Here is a 24,577-nt window from a genome sequence, read left to right as displayed (position 1 = left end):
TGACCTGTTGTGTGTACATTGTTTGTCAGTACTTGTTGTTGAGTTGCAAACTACAACTGTTGTTCCTATATCGTATTCATGTTCATAGGTCTAAATTTCAAAGGCTGATGTTCCTGTATATTAGATTCTATATATCTTTATTATTGTTCTGTATTCTGTTTTTTTGTTATTATTTCTAGCCTTGTTTGTTACTATTGATGTAACCACTCCTGCTTGGGCCCGAATAGGGCCTGCAGTATTTGTAAATAAATAAATAAATAACCAAATACAGCATAACCAAGGCTGGCTAGCTACACAAGGTTAACCCTTGCCGCCGGGAAACTAGGAAGTGAGGAGAAGTGGTGAGAAGACAGGAAAGATGAAAAAGGCGAGACAGAAACACGAAGATTGGAGAGGAGGACAGGAAAAGGCGACTGCCGATTCCCCCTGGTGGGTCAGTCTGGGGGTGCCGTCTGCGTGAAGCAGAGGCCAAAGAAATGTGTTGCCTCCGCCGACGGGCCCTAAAGGTGCGAACACCCAGCATCGGCTCCACCTCCAGGATCCCCTTTCCCCGGACACGGCCAAGCCGCGCACGGCTACACGCGGGAGGGCCCAACCCTCGTGTGCTCGGGTACGTGGTGTCGCAACAAACCAAAGGCCTGCTTACGCAGACGCCCCTGCGGGGACGAGAAGCCCGAATCAACTCACATTAACGAATTGTTGATACTTCACGTAACGGTGATAGTTGTAATTAACGGGTTCCACCAGCGAGGACACAAAGCATCTGAGGGTGTTTTGGTCGAATATTGTAGTCGTTGTGCCCACCATGACGAGGTCTTCTTTCAGACTGAGCAACTGCAAGAAAATAAAGATAATCTTGAGATATATCAAATGCATTCCTTTTTATTAGTTAAGATTGGTAATGAATGAGAAGGAATTTTCACTTGTGTTTTTTTTGTGACCGACACTGCGAAAACGCTCCCCGTTATATGTACTGGAAAAATAATTACTGCTACGAAGTGTGTACTACTTCTTGTTCTCTGTGAAGATCTTGTTGAGTAATTTAACGACATGCAGGTACATTAGGTTTAGAATACAAAGTTCATTTCCAGCAATTGGGCAACAAGTTTCACTGTTGGAGCAAGTTCTTGCATGACGAGTTCTTGCATGATATTTTACAGAGGACGCTTCAAGAAATTGTCCCCAGAAAATAGTTTCTGCGTACTAAGGCACGCGTTACATACTTACTGGCGCTCTTTCTCATGGTCATATTCACGCGTCCAACAGTAAGGGAAGCTCGAACTATGCAAGTGCTTATGAAAATGGCCTACATCATAAAGCGCGATTCTACGCAAGAGCCTGGTTTCAAAAGAAACCATTAGTGCCATTTTTCCCTATATCGGGTAGGGGTGCTTAGTTCAGAGCTCGTCTCAAAATAAGAATAAATCTACGCGCACTAACCAGCAGTTATGATAGTAGATATTAGCATAGAGCATTTGCAGACCCTGGCAACCTTTAACACACCCGAACTCTGTCTAGTGAGGCTAGCTTAGCAGGACACTTTGACCAACTATCAGGCAGTGTTTGGGATATTATTGGCCTTAGTGAGATTAGAAGAGCTGGTGAGGCTTGTACAGCACTGACCAAAGGCCATGTCTCGGATGCCTCTGCTATAGAGGTCTCGCAGATAAGATGCAATACGGGGTAGGATTCCTAATCCATAAGGACGTAGCGGCCAACATTGACGATTCTACAGCATAAATGACAGGGTAGAAATAGTCGTAGCGAAACTTAATAAAATGTACAGATTAAAAGAAGTACAAGCCTACGCTCCAACATACAGTCATGATGATGATTAAGTACGTCAGTTTTATTAAGATGTTGAATTGACGATGAGTAAAGTGCAAACTCAGTATACTGTAGTAATGGGGGACTTCAATGCAAAAGTGTGGAAAAAGCCGTCTGACGAACAAGCAATTGGTAACTACGGTGTCGATTATATGAAATCTTGAGGAGGGATGCTGATAGAATTCGTGGAAAAGAATAAGCTGCGAATAATGAACACCTTCTTGAGAAAGCGTAGCAACAGAAAGTGGATGTGAAAAAGTCGTAATGGTGAAACGGGCAATGAAATTGATTTGGTACTTTCTGCTGATTCCTGCAGTATGCAGAATGCTGATGCAGTATGCAGTATGCAGTATACAGTACGCTGATATGCAGAAGACAAAGGCAGTGATGCATAGCCGGGCAAGGGAACAAGAGTTCAGGATCGTCAGTTGGCCGCTAAAGTCTGTGTAAGAGTACATTTACCTAAGTCAATTACTCACAGGCAACACTGATCATGAGAAGGAAGTGTACAAAGAATAAAAATGGCTTGGAGAGCACACCGCAGACATTGTCAGCTTCTTACTGGAAGCTTACCACTATCACTGAAGAGTAAGATGTACAATCAGTGAATTTTACTGGTGCTGACATATGGAGCAAGGACTTGGAGACTGACAAAGAAGCTCGAGAACAAGTCAAGGACCGCGCAAAGAGCAATGGAACGAAGAATGCTAGGCATAACAATAAAAGCCATAAAAATAACGCTTTTAATCAGACAGCCGTTATTTTAATTGATATTAAGAGAAAAAATCCAGCTGGGCAAGTCACGTAATGCGCAGGTTAGATACCCGCTGGACCATTAGGGTTACAGAATGGGTACGAAGAGAAGGGAAGGGCAGTCGAGCATGTCAGAAGACTAGGTGGGGCGATGAAATTAGGAAATTCGCGGGCACTAGTCTGAAACGATTACGCAAGACAGGGGTAGGCATCCCCTTGCAGATCGCAAGGGGATGCCTTCTTCCTGCATTGGACCTAAAATAGGCTGATGATTCTGAAAAAATATCACGCAGAAGATCATTTGTAAGTTTTCTCGAACTGCAAAAGGGATCACCCTGAAATGTTCGGTGAGAAATGTATAAATAACGGACGACGCGCATAATTGGCCCGTGGTATTAGATTTGACGACCGAGGACTGTCCGCCCCCAACAATGTGGTTCGAGTGTTGCTTTTATTTCTCCGCAAGCGTATGCGGTATGAGGTGAAGGATGCGCAAGTCACCCTTTTCGCAGTGTTTGTTTCCTCACCGTCACTACAATGCGACATTGTTAACAAGTTTTTCTTGAGTGACCACAGGGTTATCCTTTCTAGGCGATATACGCGCAGTTTCACAAAGCAGCTTGCATACGTAAGATCGGTTCATTGAAAAAACTAAGGGGGGACCGAAATCGTAACTGACGTGATATGAAAAGTGCTGGTCACTGGCATTTTTTTTTTCTGAGAATACTTTGTGAGTCCAGCCTCAGAATTATTAGATCTTAATTATCGCCTATTATCCCAGTGTTGTTGTTTAGTATCCCAGTCGTTGCCGACCTTTCAGCCTAACTATATGGTTAACGCACATTGTAAGAACTAGAAAGTTGATGATGATGATGAGTATAAGTTCTTTTTTGCGCAATGACCAGGGATGGCGAAAGAACGCCAACTGGAAAGTTCACGAAGTGAATAAGCGACTACAGTGGAACGCCTCTACAGCGAGATGCTCTGTATGGCGAAGGACTTCGTAAGTCCTGGCCGAATTCCTAGACATCGCGCGTATCGTAAGTGCATCGAGAGCGAAGACCCCTACAACAAATTGCCACTACATCTTAGGAATATAGACGACTCCCAGGGCCGATTTTTTTCTTTACAACGAGCACACGTAGAGGCCTCACCGCATCCCTGCGTAGTAGCTACGAAGAACAGCTCACGTAAGACAGCCACCATGCGCCAGGGTTCAGACATCGCAATAGTTAAGGTAGCCTTCCTCCACCCCCTCCCTTACCATTCCTCTTTGCTCTCTCTTACTTTTATCTGACGTGATCACCTGCTCGGAAACATCCTCCAGGCAACCAATGACGGGATTGAGGCAAATGCTGACAAAGGCAGCAGTTTGTCTGCAAACTAAGCAACACTTTTGACGGGGGTACCGTTCGACGCTCTGCAGCTATGGCTTGAGTCACCTCGAGACTTCGCCGCAGTGCTTGGCGTGAACCTCACTGCCATAACTTCAGCTACAGTCGATGATTCCGTAGAACTAAATGTAGAGAAGAAAACTATTGGCATAATTCACTGTCTCTCGATTTTGTGCAATTTTTTTTTGCAAATAGTACTTAGCCTTCTCTATTGTCAGTGGTACTGCGTGCGAAATTTTCGACGAAGTGACCTATATACCAAAGCATTTCAGAGGTTCAAAACGTTTTATTATATCGGTATTTCACTGCATTACTACGTACGCTAAATCATTGCCAAGCTCACGGAAGTGCATGCATAGGCTACGGAATTAAGGCCATTAAGTTTAGAGCAGCCTCCTTTAGACATATTCTCCCGTGATCCTTCCACGTGCCACCTGGTTTCCTCTCTTCCGGCTTTGCCCTAATCCTCTTTCTCCTGTGGGGGAGCACGGTAGAGCAGTTCGAGCGCTCCCCTGTTGCAGTATGAAGAGGATGGCTTAACTCGGGCCAACTCAGATTTATTCATATATTTGTGAAACGCAGAAATGCTCTCTTTAAACAATCGCTCAATCAATTTGAATGCAATTCTTTGCACTTGAAACGTAAAGGAGAAATATACGGGCTGTAGGTAGGAGAATTTCAATTTACCGCTTTTGACATTTAAAGCAATTTGCCGATAATATTGAAATTTCAAAAAGAAAGCACTAATCCAAAATGTTTAAAATCTTTAGCTCTGTGACAAGAGCCGATATCGGCGTTCTGTAAACTGCATCTGTTGGAGCATCTGAGGCGCCCAAATTAGATACAGCTGTCTATAGCTCACGGCAATTTGTTACAATGTTTACAACGCTTTCGCAAACGTCCTACTCACAAATTTGCGATATACTTCACCGAGCTGTATAACACATTAATGTTGTCGCCTTAAGAGGTCTGAAGTGGTGCAGTTTACAAACTTGAGTTATTATTTTTCATTTTAATGACTTACAAAGTTGTGAACTTGATGCTTCGGCGCGTAGAAATTTTACGACGTGCAAGACTTAAGAGTAAATGATAACCTAAATAACTAATGCATTTGCCACAGTCAGTAGACTTCAACTTTCTTTTGATGCAAAAAGACTCAACAAGTTTGGTGCTGTGGTTGGCAAGCAAAATGATGTAACATATTCCATTTCATCTATATAGAGGTGGAGTTCCGGAGGTACAGCTTCCTCTTAAAGTTTGTTTCTGTCTTACTTGCAACGTCAATGTACTATCATGTTCAGTAGGAGCTAGAACAGGCGACCGTTTGCCATGCGCTTTCGCGTTGTAGCTCGTACTGAGCGCGATAGTAGACGAATATAGCGTCCGAAAAAAAATTCAATTGCTTGATTACGAAAAACAAATATTTCACGCCGACACTCCTCTGGGAGTTTTCTAAGTATGCGTAAGCATTGTGCCTCTTGTTCATCTCCATGCAGCCCGGTGTCATTATCAATATTATGAAGGTTGATCCAACCAGTATAACGATTATCAACCCTTATAACCAATATTTGTGCACACTGTCATCGATATCTTTGGATATGTCAGTGAATGAGCATTTTATGGCGAAGTGAATTATACCGGCACTCCAAGCGAATTTTAAACGCTGTCGTTGCCGTCGGTGTCGCCGTGATTTTTAGTCCATATTTAGTTAAATGTTTACTATACGCAAGGCCATGCTGTATGACATGTGGTATTTGTGTGTTATCTTGCCCCACCATTCTATCACTAAAGTCGCTCATGTCAGGTCTTACATTCTCGACAAAATTATTCCCCAGAGTTTTGAGCATTGCAACCCACATACAAATGTAATGAAACAAAACACAGACAGTGCATGCATTTTTTTCTTAAATAGTCTCAGAGTTAAAGCTTCAAACTTTGAAACAATAACAGAGCTCTAACGTCAAAATGCTGTAATTTAATTGGAGCGGCTGTCCACTACATCCGGGATCGGCCTAGTAAAAAGGTTTGAAGCATACCCGATAGGGTAGAGCGGTGCGAAAGTCGCTAAGAAAGACACTGGCTTTAATTAAGAAGCATAAATAAAATTGTCCAATGGCAAGATTCAAACAAAGGACCGCTAGCAGAACAGTTCGTTTTTATTTCGTCAGCTTACGTCTACTTCAATTCATGCTGGCACTACAGCTACGACTCTTACGCTTGATGTAGCACTCTAACGTGTTGCAAACGCATTCATTTCTGGGCTCTTATGGTGAAACGATGACATATTTGCCTGCTATCATTGCTAACTCGTAATGTAGAACGATTCATGATCACTAGTGATGCAGTCCTAGCACTTCCTAACTGTATATATAAAACTTGAATCGCCGTTTGCATAACTTTTAATTTGTTTTCTATGATTAACACTGAACTACGTTAATCATTATAGTAACACAACAATAGAGACTCTAGTAGCCGTTATTAGCAGAAAATGTGCTCATTTAATGATACTTCGATAGATACCTAGTTTTATGACATGTCATTTCATATGCATGATGTTATAATGCCTAAAGCAGCAATAACACTGAAGTAAACACAGTAAGTAACTTGTTCTCACTAGTAAGTATGCCCTATTATGTGTATGAGGCAGTCAATTGCTAATTTAATGATAATTTGAGTACTCTCAATGACGACGTATTCAACTGAAGGCTACTGAGAGCAGCAGTAGAAAAAGTGATTCATATTTAGTAGTGATAAAGGCCTACCATGTCTAGTGATCACCTCTGAGATACTTATTGTTATTTTGGTTTATACGCGTAGACGAGGACTTAATACCAGTGTCACTCACTCTCTTAACCACCCAATGCCGACATTTCCACATGCTTGTGTGCGGAAATTTGTCTTCTGAGTAGCGCTCAAAATATAAAAAAAAATGTGTCAAAAGGCTGTCATCCGTTGTGTGGTAGGGACACTATTGGTCTCCCGCTTTGCCCTTGTATCTGGAATTAAAGCCTGAACTGAATGAGAGCAGCATTCCGGCAAGTTGGTAATCCATTACTCAACTATTATTGCGCAACAGAAACGACAGTTGCGGGTCTTTTTTGTTGATGAAATAATGGTTGAGTAAAGCCTCAACCCTTCAATTAACACAAAAGTTCAGTTGCCTAAAATTCAAAGGTTCTTGAAATGCCTTACTTGGGTTAAATTCACAGCCATCCAGATTAATCCGGCTGGTGTTTGGATTAAATTCAATGGTACTTTAACTAAATTGTGTTGCGCTTGGAATAAAATGACTGCCAGTTGGATTAATTTGAATGGCGCTTGGACTAAATTAACTGGTGCACGGAGTAAATTGACTGGCGCTTGGATGAAATTCAGCGGGAAGACCTGTAGGATTATTTTAACTTAGTAGTGCTGAAATATAAAATTAACTCGTTCGTTTTCTGTGAATGATTCAACTGATCGTTGTAATTCCTTTCTAATGAACCGGCTGGCGTTCCTAAAATCTAGCTGAAAAGCTGCAATTCATGTGCCTGCGCAAGGGCTGTAATTCTTGTTTTAATATTTGTCTGGCAATTTGTTGTAACGTTAAATGGGTGCGGTGGCGTTTCAAACGGGTTTAGTCTCATCACCTCTGACGGAAACAGCCCCGCCTGAAAACGATAGCCCTTAAGGTTTGTCCTACTAAAATAAGTGGTACACTATTTCATACTAACAAGGTAGCCAGAACTACCGCTCCCTCAACTTTCACCTTGCAGTTTTAGAATCTAGGACTCATTTACTGACACCGCACAGCATGCAGCATTCACTTATATATATATATATATATATATATATATATATATATATATATATATATATATATATATATATATATATATTTATTTATATATAATACTGCGTGCTTGGTCGCGCACTACAGGGAAAACGGACTGCAGGTCACTCTACCACGCACATATTCTAGAATCCCCGATTAGCTTGTTAATAGACGAAGGTTTTTGGCACTTACACGTCCACTTTTAATACGCAGACTGTAGGGAGAATCTTTTCGAGAGTCTGTTTCGCTCGAAAACGAAACATTCATATCAATTTTTAAGGATTGCACAACTACACGGTGTCAGGTTCGTGGTTTTATCAGCTGTGTAAATTACAGAAAAACATCACATATTCGCTTATTAAATTAGCAGTCATGGTGTCATGCTCGCTCAGACAAACATGAACAGATCTCACTTGATGACCACGAACGCTCGCTGTCCCAACGCTGGCGTTCTGAAGAGCGCAAACTGGGGCGAGCCAACGCTTCTACTGCCTCTCCCTTCAACGTGTTTCTGAAACTTGGGATTACGCGACGTTCAGCCCTAGACGCATTTGCAAAGACAGCATACATGCAACCGCCAGCCGTGTTGGTTCACTCTCTTTGCATCCACCGGAGGTCACCTCCAAGTTAGGGAACTGGCGATGCACGGTCGGGCCAGAGGAAGAGACCTGTGCTGAGCTCCCTCCCTCCTCCCCACTCCCCCCCCCTCGCCTCTTGGACGCTTTATCACGTAACCAGCCAGACTGGGCACGAATCAAGCAACCATCCTTCTAAGCTCGCCCCCACAAATTTCACTTCACATCACAGCATACAGCGTGTGATATGATCATGTCGCAGTGGTACTTTAAACGGAACCTCAAGGCCACGACGACGGAGAAAATTCGGCTTAAGTGGCTATATACTTGATATAGCAATAAAATCACAGCAGTATGCCTGAGGCAACAGTGCTCCCAAGACTGTTAGTCAGCTCAGAGGGAAGAGAAGATCAGAAAAAAAAGAGGGAGGGGGCATGAACAGGATAGTGATCTACAAGTTCTACTAGGGATGAGTATAAATCACTTGTTATCTCGTAAATATTGCTTACCTCATCTGGCTTGTGGGTCCTGAAGACTTTATTTGCATTAGATATCCAAGGTTTATGAAAAAGAGAGAAAAAACCAGCAAAGATAGCGAAACATCACATCGTTCTGGCACAAGCAGCTGCTATACAAAACTGTGCGCTAGTGGTTTTTGGACTAGCCAGGCATAGCAAGAAGGTGGGAGGTGTGGGGGGCTCAGTGAGCAAAAGGGCAAAGATATAAGGAAAAACAAAAAGAAAAAAAATCACGTTTCTTCCCGCTGTTGACACGATTAAGAAACACTGACAATAATCAAATTAAGTATTATGGTACATTATGGTCCGATCTACGTGGAAGCTTTTGAAAGCATTGGCAACGGATACGCTGACCGATAATTCCACTGTTCCTTGTTGCCATTTTTCGTATAGATAAGTCGTCGCAGCTGCACGAACGGAGTTCGAGGTGAAATAAACCACGCACTAAATGAGCGTATCGCTACCTCTCGGATACTCCGTCTCGCCTTGTTCATGAAACTGCGTACAAATGTTGTCCACGCGTCTTGTACATAACGTAAATGGGAACATATTTTTGCGAGACTAATGTGACTGTAGTCGCCTTATCTTTTTTAAGAATGTAAGTTCTGGGTTGCGATTTTTCAACGAGGCCTACTGTTCCCTCATATGCTACTCCTACGCAAGCAGCGCACTGCAATGTCGTGAAGGTGATAAGCATTTTTATTGATGGCCCCATATTTGGGAGCCGGACGCATGCTCATTGCCTGTAGCACGAAACGGTGCATAGCCTTCCTGCCTGCCCCATTTCCTTGCACTGGTCGTCTGCCTGCACGTCTGCTTACCTGCCTTTCCTACGATGATGTGAAAGTTGGTGGGGATGGAGGTGGGTTTCGGTGCCTTTGTACGGGCGTTCACCTGCTTCTTCGTTCCTAAGCCTCTCATTTTTTACCGCCGATGGATGCCGCGGGAGGCTTTTACCACAGAGTGGTTTGCGGCGGTGTAGCTCACACTGCCGCCTGGCGAGTGCGAGGAAGAGCTCTCTCGGACAGCGCTAGGGGACATACACGCTGTTGCTCTCGTCCTCCAGCTCCTTTGTTCGGGCAGCATCGGACATGAGCTCGCTTGCGGCGCCTTTCACATACGTCTACCGCGTACCTTGTTTTGCTCCGTTTCCGAACGCTAAGCCGAAGAGCGGTGGTGCCTAGTGCTTGCGCGTGGTCGTAATGCGCCGAGTCGTATTCAAGCCAACGGGGATTGCACTAGCTCTCGCGAGTAGGACATTGTTCGTAGCGAGAGTGTGCAGCATAGCATCGGGAACAGGTTTCCCTCGCGCAGGGTCGCGGGGAGCTATCCTCCTTTACCGATGTGCTAGCGGCGCCCTATTCTGTATTTCGCCCTCGGCCGGAATGGATAAGGGACGTAGAGGCGTCAGCCTGCTCCGGGCGGTTGGCGGGGACCACTTTATCGCCCTTGGAGCGGGAACCCCTTTGATTCCCGAGCGAACCCACGAGCGGGCTTTTGTGCAGCGCCGGATGTCGCAGGAGGCGAATAAACTGTTTCCGTTAACTTAGGGCAATACTGTACTTGCCGCGCAGCACTCGACACCCTTTTGCAGTATGAGCGTGCGTGAACGCAACGGCGCGCAGGATAACGTAAGGCAAAGACTGACGTGGCCTTGTGGCTAGCTGACCGCGAACCCGCAGCAGTCGGTACTCCTGTAAGATACCAGGCACTCCCACTGCGCAAGGGGCATGCGAGTCCCCTCAAACTGAAGGACACAGTTGCGCTTTTAATTGGTTCGCGCTAGCTGTAGCTCCAGTGCTAGAGTGTAGTAGCCAGCGTTTACCTATAGGTACTTACCGCAGTCCCTGTACGGCACGCAGTAGGCGTCCCACCTCTGGTATGTTCCCGGCACACATGCACACCTTTTTCTAGTTCCGCTGCACGGCCATCTCTCTACTCCTGGGCACAAGTTTCCGGGGATGCCCTCATGATGATAGCAATGGACTTTGTACTCGTTGTGTTTGCAGGCTGAAGTGATGAGAAAGGAAGAAATCTCAACGTGTGGGCGTGTCTCGTTGTTTGACAAATGATGCGAGCCTCACTGAATCTGTCCCATCTCCAATAAACAGTAATAAAGTAAAGCCCGGCGACTAAAAAATGTGAAAAATTAGCAACCACAAGTATGGTAAAACGTAGTGAAGCGTCAAGGTGAGGCGTAGCCTACTATTGCCGGTTTATTGAGCGAGAAAAATAAGGACTAAGAATAATAATTAGAACAAGGACCTCGATATTTTGCTGGTCACAACCTTTTATTTTCTTTACCGTACATTTTCTGCAATTCCGATTACACGCAATTATTTCTGGGCTTGTTGTCTTTTTCTTTGCAAGTTTAAAGCGGGCGCACCGCGCTCCTGCAAACTAAAAGCGCTCGTTACAGCTACCGCGATGAACATCCGATGATATACTTAGCGGAAATTAGAAGCATCCACATGGGCACACAAAGGTAGGTCTGTGTACAACTATGAAAGACAGGTGCCGATGAAAAGCTTTTCACGACAATTAGTAGACCACAAGTTGGAAAAATAAGCCAAAATCTGTCTTACTCAGTCACATGATATGTAGGGTGTCCGACGTAACTTGAGCCAAACCTAAAAAAAATATGCGAATGTCCCATCGCTCGGAGATACTCAGATTATTTTTCTATTTCCACCTAATTACATAGTTGCCATCTTCGTCATACAGTCGTCGTCGTACCGACCTCATGATGCCGTCGTTGTCGTTTTAACGTTGTCATCTGATCCTCGTCACACCATCGACGTAACGCCGTCCTCGTCGAGCCATCTACCTCAAACACTCGCCTTCATCGTATCGTCCACTAGACGTCATTGTCGCAGTGTCGTCCTCCTGTTATAATCACCATTTGAATTTCGTCATCGCAGGGTCGTCACGTCGTTCTACTCATAAAGCTGTGGGAGGCGGCGCGAACAGGTAGCCGCCGCAATCACGGTTTGTTTAGGCCGGCCAGCCGTGGTGCTGCGAGATCACTGGAGCGGCCGACACGCGACCTCTCAGGTCGAGCGCGCCAGCGTGGCCTTTTCTCGCACTACATGCAAGCAAGCCCTCTTTTTCACATGTTTTGAGATCGACAGTCGCACGCCAGTGTTCCCGGCGCGTGCTGAAGACGCATGCTGGCGATTTGCACGGGTGGACGCAGGTAAGACGAAAAGACGTGGAATCATGTGACGGTTCAAGTGGCAAGAGCTGAGCGACTGAGCGCTCGAGGCGGCGTAGTGAGCAAGCACGGTTGCCCGCAAGTCCTTGTAGAGCGGGGCAGGGAGGTGGCAGCCGGATCCTAGAATGCAGCCGGAGCCTGGAACCTCGTTGACACGGAAGTTGCTGTCCATGGTATCAATCGTCACTTGGTATCAGTCGTCATGCTGTCCAGCTAGATGAACCAGATGTCTCCCATATAGATGCAGAGTTCACGGATACCCTAAGACCACGGGACGTCTGTCGGACTGTGTGAGGCCACGTCCATCTCGCCTTGGCAGGGTCGGTGCGCTGACTGTCATGGCTGGGCTTCGTCGTCTGGGCAACCAGTTTGTGGGAGATGGCACGAAGAGGCAGCGGTCGTCGCCACGGTTCATTTATGTTGGCCAGCCGTGGTGCCGCGGGATCTCTGGAGTGGCCGACACGCGACCGCTCAGGTCCAGCACCCCAGCGTGTTCTATTCTCGTGCTACATACAGGCGAGCCCTCCTCTTCTCCAGCGACCACGGAGGCGATAGTCGCGCCGCTGCAAAGCCTTTGGCTGCACCACCGTATGCCTGGAAAACCGGTGAGCACTGGAGCTATAAAACAACCTTTACACTACAAAGTCATGGAAGGAGCAGCACTTTCAGACCCACAAGCGATTCGGTGAGTTCGAGATCGGGAATGAAAAGACACAACCCTCACCAAAGCTAACGCCTAAACATTGCCGTTATACACCCGTAACCATCTTGTGAGATATCGCTTTCGTACAGGCATACAAAAAAAGTCGGGTGTTTTACATGCCATAACAACAGTCGCATTAGGAGGCATGTCGCACGTAGTGAGGGACTGCAGCATAATTTTGATCTCCGGGGCCTCCTTAGCGCGCACTCATTCCACGGTACACATGCGTTCTTGCTTTTCGTGCTCATCAAAATTCGTCTACCTCGCCCTACAAAAGAACATGCGCCCTCTCACTTAGAAGCGAAACCGAGCCACTGCGTCGTAGGGACCAAAGATTTTGCTTCCGGCAGTCTTAAATTTATGCTTTTTAAGTGCAAGGGAATACACGATTCCGTCTATGTGAACGTTATCATTTCAGCCCACAAAGCACAGCGCTCTGCACCTCGGCCGACAAGAGTGACAGATGTCCTCATAAATTACAGTTATATGGACTGTGCCTATAACGAGAACGCGAAGCCACAAGGTCGCGGAGTGTCGCCGCAGTCACATTTTTTGAGGCTCGAATATAGTTGCGCGGAATTTGATTCCTCTATATTGATTGCACAGATCAGCTCTTGCCTGAGCGACAACGTCCGCAATGCGGAACAGTCCAGCAGCCTGTCCTGTGTTATTCTGCCGTCGTTCTCCATTCTCGATTTTCCGAACACTAAGTCCAGCAGCTTTCCGCTCAGTCGTCAGTTGGCTAATACATATTTCCGAGTCATGAGTTCGCCACTCTCTCTCGCTCGTTACTCAACAGTTATTGAGGGCATATACAAAGGCCCGTGCACGTGTCCGAGGCTCGTTACGTGTACTGAGATAGGTGAGGGCGGCTGGAGGTCTGAGTCTTACTTCACGCAGAATCAGAGGCGAGGAGAGCTTCCTCGGCGAAGAATTCTTTGCAAGGTGTACATAGGGAGAGAGAGTAAACTCTATAGACAAGAGCACACGAGAATTGATAGCTCTTCTGCTGTGCACTGTGCAGTCACTCCAGGAGTCCAGAAGCCTTAGCTGCCCTTCTGGAGTGTTTCACCAGGTTGAGCTGGTCCGTCTACACTCTAAAAACTAGGAAGGGTATCGCAGGAGTGAAGCGGCCGGTTCACTCTTCAAAGCGTCGTTTTACTCTCGCAAAATGTCGAGGAGAGTGAAATGCATTGTTCACTCTCTCACCAAGGAGAGAGTGAAATGTGCTTTTCACTCTCCCCCTTCAGAGAGAGAGAGTAGTTCTACTCTTGCGGCAATAGAGAACAAAACGTAGCGTGATCTTCTGCTTCAACTGTAGGTGGCTGGCCCCGAACATGGCAATGTATCATTCATGCACGCTGAGCAAAGAACACATCGTTTTGCTTCTAAGAGAACAGGCCGCCGCAGTTCAAAGGAACGCGTAGCGAGCGCTCTACTTTTTCACTCGGAGTTCTCCACCGCGCGCGCGCGCGCTCAAGATCGCGGAACAACACAGCACCGGAGAAAGGTGATCTTTTATTGTGTCTGTAGCTCTCAATTTACTCATCACGGCTTTTCTTTGAATGCCTCAACCGTTGAGCTTCCTGCTTCTGCTCCTCCAAGTACATTTGTCGCCGGTTCCATGTGCCTAAAACTGGTATCTGCAGCTCCTTTGTAATTTGAACTTTAAGGATGTCGCTTTCCTTCTATTACCTCCACAGACAATTCTCTGTGACATGCGAAGAATGTCACAGAAGGGAAAAAAAAACACTTGGCAATGTGTGCTATGTCTAGCCAAGTGTACAAATTTAAGGACTTTCCAGTACTTCTAAAAATTCCAGGCTTTTCAATGCCTTGAAAATGGCATTTTAGAAATAAAGGGTTTTCAAGGATCGCTACAAACCCTGGTTTCTAGCACCTAAATAATTTTACAAGCTTATTTTGGCATGGAGTTCGGAAATTCATGCTTTTTAGCTAACGCTGCATCATCTCTGTACATTGAAACCACGAGAGCGCAACCATTTTGGAGTAAAGAAAAATACTGAAAGCTTTTAATACCACTCTTTTTCTATGGAGCTTCGTATTGCCTAGTTAGGTTTACGAATGTGCCTGGTTTTGGTGGGCGTTTCTTCGACATTTTCGGTGAGAAGTAGATGACTAATCCCCGTATTCAGAAATGTATATTAATACAAAGCCCATGCTTGACTTTATATAAACGACGCCTGGTGCGAACGTCCCCCAGACGCTCACTGCCTTTCTTTTGGTGCGTTCACGACTTGCGTCATTTAGATCAAGTCAAGCATGGGCTTCAAGTTATGATGCATTTCTGAATATGGGGGTAAGTGTGCGCTATTTTGGGCAACGCATTGTGCCATTGACACTGAGAGGAAACGGGGAAAACAAAGTTAACGCCCTATACTCCTAAACTTTCGCGTACCTGAGGTGTGCGTGTATCGTGGAAGAAGAAACAGCACTAACACCAGGACGAAAAAAAGCATCGACCACACCAGCGCTTCGTGGTGTTGTCCATGTTTTTGCGTCGTCCTTGTGTTGCGCTGTTTCTTCTAAAATGCTCAACCAACTAGCCGGCAAGTCTATCCTGTGCATATATATTGAACACACGTATGAATGTAGATGGTCTTCGAAGCTTTTAGAACGAGCACTGCCACAGGATACGAGCAGTGCACGCGTAACAAGTGGACACATTACTCATTTAAACATGCGTGCCAATGCATGTGACGCGGCTATCGGCATAAGCAGTCTCCAAATGCTGGAATGCGTGCTCTTCAAAACGCTAACGATCCGCTGCTAATGCAGGACAACAGCTCACAGCGGACTGAACCAAACTCTAAACTAATGCACCTGAAAAGAACGCCTACACGGCAGCGTGAGGCACGTCGAAATGCCTGGTACTGGCATCGCAGTTGACCACATACGAATGGAACTGGCGGAAAAAATAAATAGAAATGCTCACCAGTATACGCGCGACTTAAATTCACATACGTGGATGGTTGGCACGATACTTTGTATCCGCGTATTTTCGGAGAACATATAATGCATGGACTGGAAAAGCACTCGATCGTGAGCTGAACGGCACATTTGTTATTTTCCTGGGGTGACGACAAGCCGTGAATAGTTCTCACGTCCTCGTCTACGTTGTATTCCTCCGTTAGTCGTAGCAAGGAATGGAAATGATGCAAACGCAAACGTATTCCAGTACACAACAGCACAGCACACTGCAGAGAAACTCCAACCACCGCAGCCGATTCCTCAAATACATTTGTTATGTATATAAGCTCTAAAACAACACGACTGAGCGTGGTGGCTTTGTGGTGTGATGGTTAGGATGTGTGCTTTGAATTGTATAGATGCGAGTGTACGCGGGTTCGAATCCACGTGATGTATAGAGCAATGTGGTTCTCCATAAGTGTGTGATTCCCTCGACTATTGTGTTCTAATTAGATTATGTGTCTCCTGATTGTGAAATATGCGAAAATATTTGCGGATTAAATGTGAATTAGCTTTTTTTTCTCCGCAGTGGCGTTCGGGACACATACGCATAGGCCGATTACGAGCTGTCACGACTCATGGTAGGCAGCAAATAGCCAGGAAAAATGACTTTAAAATCCTGCATAACATTGCTCACGCCTATTCTGAAGGCCGCTTGGAATCGGGCCACTGAGTCTGAGGAGCCGCCTAGAGAACGGTGTATCAGCGACCCTAATTTGATCTGATTTCCTGCCTGCATGCGTGGCCAGGACTTCGCTAAGAGGGTATTGGGAAGAGTAGTTGCACTCTGTTTGGGGGAGTAGAAGTACTCGGTCTGGTGGAGTGCCATTACCCCTACGGTGAGAGTATTACCACTCTGCGGAAGAGTACTAGCAATCCCTTGCGGCGGAGTAACAAAACTCTGTCAACAGGAGTTGACCTACTCTCTCTCAAAGAGGGTCGATCTACTCTGGAAAAGAGAGTGAAATATGGGACAAGCCGCTACTCCCTCAAAGGGAGTGCCCGGCACTCTCTTAGTTTTTAGAGTGTAGTCGGGGGACCAGTCATGATGACCAGGAAGTCGAAAGCTTCTATGAAGACGAGGAATCGGCGATGGGTAGAGTGCAAACAAAATACACTATACTGATGGGCGACTTCAATGCCAAGGTAGGCAAGAAGCAGGCTGGAGACAAGGCAGTGGGGCAATATGGCATAGGCACAAGGAAGAGCAGGGGAGAGTTATAAGTAAAGTTTGCGGAACAGAATAATATGCGGATAATGAATACCTTCTTCCGCAAGCGGGATAGCCGAAAGTGGACGTGGAGGAGCCCGAACGGTGACACTAGAAATGAAATAGACTGCATACTCTGCGCTAACCCTGGCATCATACAAGATGTGGACGTGCTCGGCAAGGTGCGCTGCAGTGACCATAGGATGGTAAGAACTGGAATTAGCCTGGACCTGAGGAGGGAACAGAAGAAACTGGTATATAGAATAGAATGGAAACTTTATTGGCATGGAAATTATTTGAAGGAGGGGTAGTCGGAGCCTCTCAGTCTCGGGCCCCACTGGCTTCTGCCGCCTGTCTGACCTGACTAATTAAGGACTTTTGTCCTACCAGGTCGGAGCGGGCGAGCTGTGCCTCCCACTGCTCCATTGTGTTGCTGGTATTTCGCCCGTGACGGTGCTTAGTGCACTCCCAGGTTGTATGTATTAGGCTAGGTATGCCACCGCACCAAGGACAGTTGGCCCTATAACAAGTGGGATACATGGCGTTTAGCGATTTTAAATGGGGGAATACCCCGGTCTGTATTTTATGCCAATCGGCGGCCTCTTCCCCGCTAAGGTGTGGGTGAGGCGGCGGGTATTTTCTGTGGACTCCGCGCTGATGAGCAAGGATGTCTTTGGCATTATAATTTGTGGAATTGTGTGAGGGATAGTGCGAGTTGTTGGGGTTAGAAGAGGACGCAGTCGGTTGGTTAGTGAACCCTCGAGCTAACGCGTTAGCCTTTTCGGTCCCCTGTAGCCCCGCGTGGTCCGGGAACGAGAGTAGGCGATGATGGTGGTTGAAGGATTTGGGGATTATCGCGAGGCTAGCCGCAGTCACGTGCCCCTTGAGAAACATGCGACATGTCTCCTGAGAGTCCATGACCACGACGGAGTCCCTTTGCAAACGCTCCGCGTGAGCGAGTGCCATCGTCCCTGCTAATATTTCATCCGAGGTGGGGGATGCCACCATGGCCAACACGGTAATTTGCTGTTGGCTGATGGCGTTCACGACTGCCATGGCGTACCTCCTTTGGTAGCGCTGCCCGGTCACTTCTGCATACACAGCTGCGTCCGCGTAGTACGTGTTGTACGTATGGTTATTAGAGTACGCTGAATGAATGTGTTGTGCGCGTGCTTTGCGCCGTTCTTTGTTGTACTCGGGATGCATATTCTTTGGAATTGGGGCTACTGTAATTTTGGATCTCATCGAAGGAGGGAGAGGTACGGCCTGCTCTGTGAGATAAATGGGGTATGCTGGGATATTGAGTCTAGCCAATATTGCCCTACCAGTTTTCGTGAAGCTGACGCACTCCCTTTGTCGCATCAGGGTGGCCTGCCTCTGTTCGTCGAAAGTATTGTGCACTCCCAAAGTTAACATGCCCTCCGTTGAAGTACACTTAGGCAGGCCCAGAGCAGCTTTGAAAGTGGTTCGGATTATTGTGTTAGCCTACTTTTCATCCTCCCTGTTCAGGATTTGGTATGGTAAGCCATTCGTGATTCGACTAACCACTAAGGCCTGTACGAGCCTTAGTGGATCGTCTTCTGGCATTCCCACTTTTCGATACGTCAATCGACGTATCATTTGGGCTATGTTGTGGGCTGTGAATTTGAGGGTCTTGTGTGCCTGTAGTGCTCTCCCGTCGCTCTGAAGCCACAAACCCAGGACTCGCATCGTAGGTAGCTCTCGGACTGATTGGCCCTCAACCACGATGTTAATCGATCCTCTGGATTTGTAGCCTTTCGCGTGTATCCGGATGACCTCAGATTTTTCGGGTGCGAACTTCAGGCCACTCCATGTAGAAAATTTCTCGAACACTAATACTGCGCTTTCGAGCGTATATTCCTTATCCCCTAGTGAGCCTCTGCTCGTCCACAGCGTGATGGCGTCCGCGTAGAGCGTGTAACCTAGGTCGGGTATCCGATCCAGATCGCGCGCGAGGCGACACATCGCCATGTTGAAGAGCAGAGGAGATAATATAGTTCCTTGAGGTGTTCCTTTGTCAGGCATTTTAAATAAATCCGAAGTGATTTGGCCAATACTGATGCTCGCCTCACGGTTGGAAAGAAACGCTCTTAAGTAATTGTATGTGCGCTCACCACAACCCGCGAGTTCGAGTTCCTCTAATATTGCGGCGTGAGAGATGTTGTCGAAGGCTCCTTTGAGGTCTAGTGCTAGGACTAGTCTCTCGTCGCCGTACGGTATATTGGTTAGAATTTCCTCTCTAAGTAGGAGGAACGCATCCTGGCGAGATAACCCCGTGTGAAATCCTATCATGGAGTCCGGGAACCAGCTCCGCTTTTCCAGGTATCGCTGCAATCTGCGATGGATAACCCTTTCATAGAGCTTACCCAGGCAGGACGTGAGCGACACCGGCCGTAGTGTACCAATCGAGGGATTCTTTTTTGGTTTGGGGATCATGATTATTTTAGCCAATTTCCACTCTTGGGACAAGTCTCCCTTGGCCCAGCACTCGCTATTGAAAATCTTTGTTATTTTCGCTAGGGCTACCGAACCCATGTTTTGAATCATTGCATTTGTGATCGAGTCTGGGCCCGGTGCCGAGTTTTTAACTCTGGATTGTGCCACCTCATACACTTCCGCGTACGTTATTTCTTCGTCTAATTTAGGGTTCGCCTCCCCCGCGTATTGTCTCTTCGCGTACGACGATCCCGTGGCAGGTGAGGGTCCTATGTACTTTTTCTGAAGAGCATGGACTAGATATTGGTCTGTACCCTAGAAGTTGTCTGCTATAATTTGGAGCTTCTTGTTATTCTCAGCACGCGTGCTCATAGGGTCTAGCATGCTTCGTAGTATTCGCCACTTATTGGTCGTTCCCAGAGTCCCTGATAGGGTTCCACAGAACGTCGCCCACTCGTTTTTAGCGAGCTCTTTGGCGAGGCCTTGGGCTTGCTCTGCCAAGAGAGCGATGCCTTGTCTCAGGTGTTTGTTTAGACGTTGTGCTTTCCACCTCTTGGCCAGCCTTCCCATAGGTTGACCAGGTGCGAGTCTATCACCGGCACCTCCGCTGTACGCTCAATGGCTTTACTGTGTCCTCGTGTGCTCGTCGAAGGAATTCAGTCCATCCTCGCATGTTGGTCGGGGCTGTATCCGACTCCTCCAGCGCTCTCTGGAGTTCTCTATAATGAGGTCAGTCAGTTAATTTAGTCATTCCTATTGTTCTCCGTATGTTGGGCGTGGAGAGCGCTACTCAGATTATGTCATGATCGCTTCCCAGGTATTCGTCAAAGGAAACCCATTGTGCGTCTCTGCTGTTAATTGTAAAGGCACGGTCGGGGCGCTGTGTCTCTGCTGACGCTGTTACCCGTGCGCGTCGGTTTGCCGATCTCATTGTTTGCCCGTAAGCACAAGGCCATTGTGGTGCGCTCGAATAGGAACCCTTCGGGCGACGTTTTCGTGTATCCCCATACTATGTGTGGTGCATTAAAGTCACCCACTATCACCGCCTTATCCCTGGTGCCCGCTAAATCTTTTGTTGCTGAAAGAATGTGGGGTAGGTCATCCCCTCTGCTTTTGGGAGGAGTGCACAGATTTGTGGTTATTGTGTGTGCCTTACTTCGTTTCTTTATTAGTCTCTCCCTCAGTTTGCGGAAGTGTTAATAACTGAGCGTTTATCGACTTGCTCACCAGCATGGCGACCTTCGAATTTTGAGGATCGCTCAGAGTGTAGTATCCCTGAAGTTTGGCCGGCTTGGCCCCGACCTCCTGCAGACATATCACGTCCGGAGCGATTCCAGAGTTTTTGATAAACTGGTGGAAGACTGCCGCTTTCCTGGAGAAGGAGTAGCAGTTCTATTGCCATATCTGTAATTGTTCTGAATTTTGTATTCGTTCTGATTTCTTAGCGTGATTTGCCATGTTGCCCACTCTTATTTTAAGCCCGTGATGTTTCCGTGTCGGAGCCGTCGGATTCTGTTACGCAGTGGCTTATTTTAGTTTTTGCTGAACTCACTCCTATCGCAATTGCGCATTTTTTGGTGCGAACAGCCTTAGAGACTGCCTTAAACTGTTCCGCCACGAATACCTTGTGTTTCTCGAAGTCGTTCGTGCATAGTTCTTGATATTCCATTATTCTTTGGGTAACTAACGTCATCATTTCATGCATAAATATTTTCAAGTTTTCCGCGATCATTGTCTAGATCTGCGGTGCCGTTTTCTGCGCGTTATTTGAAATTTGGGTTGTCGGAGACTATGTGGAGACGGCGTTTATATCTGCCGCCACTTTCGTTTTGGCTATTTCTTCAGACTGACGCTGCGTTTCCAGCTGTTGTGCTATTGAAGCGCGCCTCCAACTCTGACATTTGTTTCTCAAGTGATTGTCGTTTGTGTTCTTCTCCAGAGAGCTGTTCTCTTAGTCGCGCATTTTCCTTTTCCAATTTCCGAATACGTTTATCGTTTTCATCATTATTCTGTTTTGGAGCAGTGGGAGAAACAACCCTCGCCCAGCTCAACTGCTGTTTTTTAGGTAGTGGCGAATTCGACCGCTGCGAAGCCCTGGAGCTGAAAGGGTCCCTCGAGGGGGTATTGCTCTTCGCTCTGTTTCCGTGTGGAGATCTGGATCTCGATCGGTGCCACTAGAAGTCCTCCTCTTCCGTCGACTCGAACCAGCGCCCCGGTGCCTTTATGGTGTTCTGTCCCGACCGCTCCCGCGAACGATACTGGCGACTTCACGCGCTTGGCGGCAATCAGTTTGTTCCGGCACCGACGGGTCACGTGCCCCGCCGCCCTGCACACGGCGCACTTCACTTCACATTCATGTCCTTGTGGGGGTGGATTTTCGAGTCCGCAGCCACGACATATGTTCCTGGGGTTCGGACAAACGTCCGAGCGGTGTCCTTCTTGCATGCACTCCAGGCACATTTGGATTGTTGGCCTGTACTCCGTACACCGCATCTCTACTGCCATGTAGTACACGCATTTGAGGCACGTGACTCCCGAGAAGGTGAGGAGAGCGGCATTTGAGCTTCCTAGCATTCGGGCCCTTTCTATAGTGACTCCTTGGGTTGCTGGAGATCTGCTGATTCCGTGTGTGCTGAGAACCGTGAACCACCCCTTTGTAGCTATCGTCTGGATCCGTTACGTACACTGTAAGGGGTGTCGCTTGCCTCGCAGCTTCATGCACGTGATTCGACGAATGACGTCCGCCACTTCCAGCGAAGGTGTGGGGACGATGATGGTATTCGTTCCCTCTGGGATTCGCAGTATGAAATCCTCTCCGGTGATTTTTTGCTGGTTTGGACCGTTTCCTGTGAATATTGTCCCGATAGCACGAATAATCGCTTGTGGTATTTCTCGTCTCAGATATTCCTTGAGCATTAGTCCCTTGTGGGGCTTCAGTAGTATCTTGATGTCATTCTTCGGTAATGGTGGCAGAGGCTTCTCCTTCCTCGGGCGCATGTTGCGACGACTGATTTGCCCGTCTCCTTTCACACCGTCTGCTGATGGCTGCCCGTTTATGTTATTCTTGTTGTTGGAAGCCTTTTCCCTGTCGTTGTGCTTGACAGCCTCTCGCTGTCACCGCGATAGAACTAACTGCCAGCCGTCCGTCGCCTATTTGTGGGCGGCGATCTCTTGGCTTGGGCTAGTCCCAACTTCAGAAATTATTTTTGTGTCCCTGTTTTTGTCCGCGTTGTTAACCGAATGCGGGGAGGTTATTTGGAGGTCCATGTCTTCTGACGTAGCCATCTCCTACGCTCGGCAGAAGCGATCCGGTTATTAAGCGGTGAGGCAGTCGCTCACGCGCTAAGCCTATCGAGGCCTAACGGGGTTCCGCCGCTTCGAATTTTCAAAGTCACGTGGGATGACGAAAAATTCACTCACGGACTTGAACTTGGTCTTGAGAGGGAACGTTTGTCGATTGGAACATAAGAAGCCGATCAATCAGTAAGCGGTAAAAGGTTAAATAGAGGAATTCCAGATCAAGGGTGCTATGCAGGATGCGCCGAGTTTCTCGTTCACCCGAGTTTTGCCCGAGTTTGCTCGACGGCCGTCAGTGAACGGAGATAGCGCGGAACGGGCCAAAGGTGCAGGCAAAAAAATATGTAGACAAAAAGTCGCGTATGACAACATGAGCGCACCCTGCGGGGCACGTTGCTTCCACGTTTCAAGCGCAGAAGGCTGCACAACGAAACGCGCCAGCGCCGCGTATTGTTATCAACGGATTATCGCAACTTAGCGATACCGTGACTGCCCCGCTGTCTGTCAGCACACTTGCCGTGAGCCGTTTGCCACGCCTTTCCCGGGCGCGTCAAGGGCGTGCCTCATCTTTCGGGCGCTATCTATCTATCCTCCATCGAATGCAAACGGAGTACATGCGGCGCATTCTTGCACCTACACTTTCACTCAAACGAATACGTTAAAATACGACAAATAAAATAACGCACATTTTTATTTCTTTAGGTATCTGTTTTTCGTTTTCAATGCTAGAAATTTGTGATGACAAACGTAGATCGAGCAAATTATTAAGTTTTGCACTTCTTGCCGTGAGTGGCGACAGGGAGGCGAAAGCTTAGAAGCGGTACATTGAAGCGGGTCGCACGCACGAGGGCGTTCATACGGTGATAAGTCGCCTAGGGGCGCTGAAGTGCTATTCTCAATAAAGCCGGTCATGATCCATGGAGGGTCATGGCCACTCTTTCTCTATTAGGGGAATAGAAACGCAGCGCCGCGGTACGGCTGTTCATCGCAGGCGCTTCACTAGGCTATTAAGGCCCCCGCTTTACCAACTAAAAACGACACAACAGCTGACGCTGTAAAATGGCGGTATGTTATTTTAGAGTGCGTAGTGACGCAGTTCAGTGAAAATGTACCAGTTTATCTTTGTGCGCGAAGCCTCTGCGAGACATTGCGAAACGTGCGTGCTTCCCCAGCGACAGAATTCATCGCTTGTCATCGCTTGCCCAGTAAAGGCGCCTCTGAGCGCATGTACGCAGTATATGAGTGTGTTGTGCAGTCGAAGGTGCTTGCGGATTACCTCTGCTGGAGCCAGCAGCGATCGCAGATGGATATCGTAACGACACCGCAGCACTCGCATTTTGGCAGGTGAGGGCTCTTGTGTGCAGTTATGAAATCAGATTTCGAACGGAGAGAGGTGTTGGAACTGTTGAGTGCGCAGTGCTTGTGATGAAGAAATGCCATTGCACTGGGCCTTGAAGAGCGAGCGATTCTCGGACGCTGATCGTGTTTACGACGTTGTGGCTCCGTTTCATCACCGATGTCAGAGCAGCCATCTGAAACGACTGCTGCAATAAGCACTTCTCAGCATCGTCGTCCCCCTCGACGCCTCGACGCCTTGCAAGCACCTACAGTGACGTGCCGATAATTATTTACTGTGCGCTACGCGCCGCAATGCAGGCAATGAAACCGTGTTGTGCGGCCATCTCAGCCCGAGAAGATGTATGCCAGCGACAGTCAACGCTTTGTTTTCGATAGTGGTGCTCAGTACATCACCGATGACAGTGCTTGTGCGTGTTTTATGTCGGCGGTCAAGATTGTTGATGCCTCTCAGCTCGACACCGCGTC

At 47.3% G+C, this 24,577-nt stretch overlaps 1 protein-coding gene across 1 annotated transcript in view; it reads right to left on the bottom strand.

Moving 5' to 3' along the window:
- Positions 1-24,577, bottom strand: part of LOC135916076 (uncharacterized) — an 85,169-nt gene that overhangs the window by 40,630 nt on the left and 19,962 nt on the right. Inside the window, exons 3-5 of the mRNA XM_065449313.1 lie at positions 10,721-10,891; positions 8,873-8,898; positions 688-834 (exon numbers count right to left, since the gene is read on the bottom strand). Of these exons, the coding sequence (XP_065305385.1) occupies positions 688-834; positions 8,873-8,898; positions 10,721-10,891 (344 nt within the window). The remainder of the gene's footprint in view (positions 1-687; positions 835-8,872; positions 8,899-10,720; positions 10,892-24,577) is intronic.

This window comes from Dermacentor albipictus, chromosome 7 (genome assembly GCF_038994185.2).
Source record: "Dermacentor albipictus isolate Rhodes 1998 colony chromosome 7, USDA_Dalb.pri_finalv2, whole genome shotgun sequence".
Taxonomy (NCBI): Eukaryota; Metazoa; Arthropoda; class Arachnida; order Ixodida; family Ixodidae; genus Dermacentor; species Dermacentor albipictus.
The sequence above is the reverse complement of the archived record's forward strand: the minus strand, read 5'-3'. Positions and strand labels throughout refer to the sequence as shown.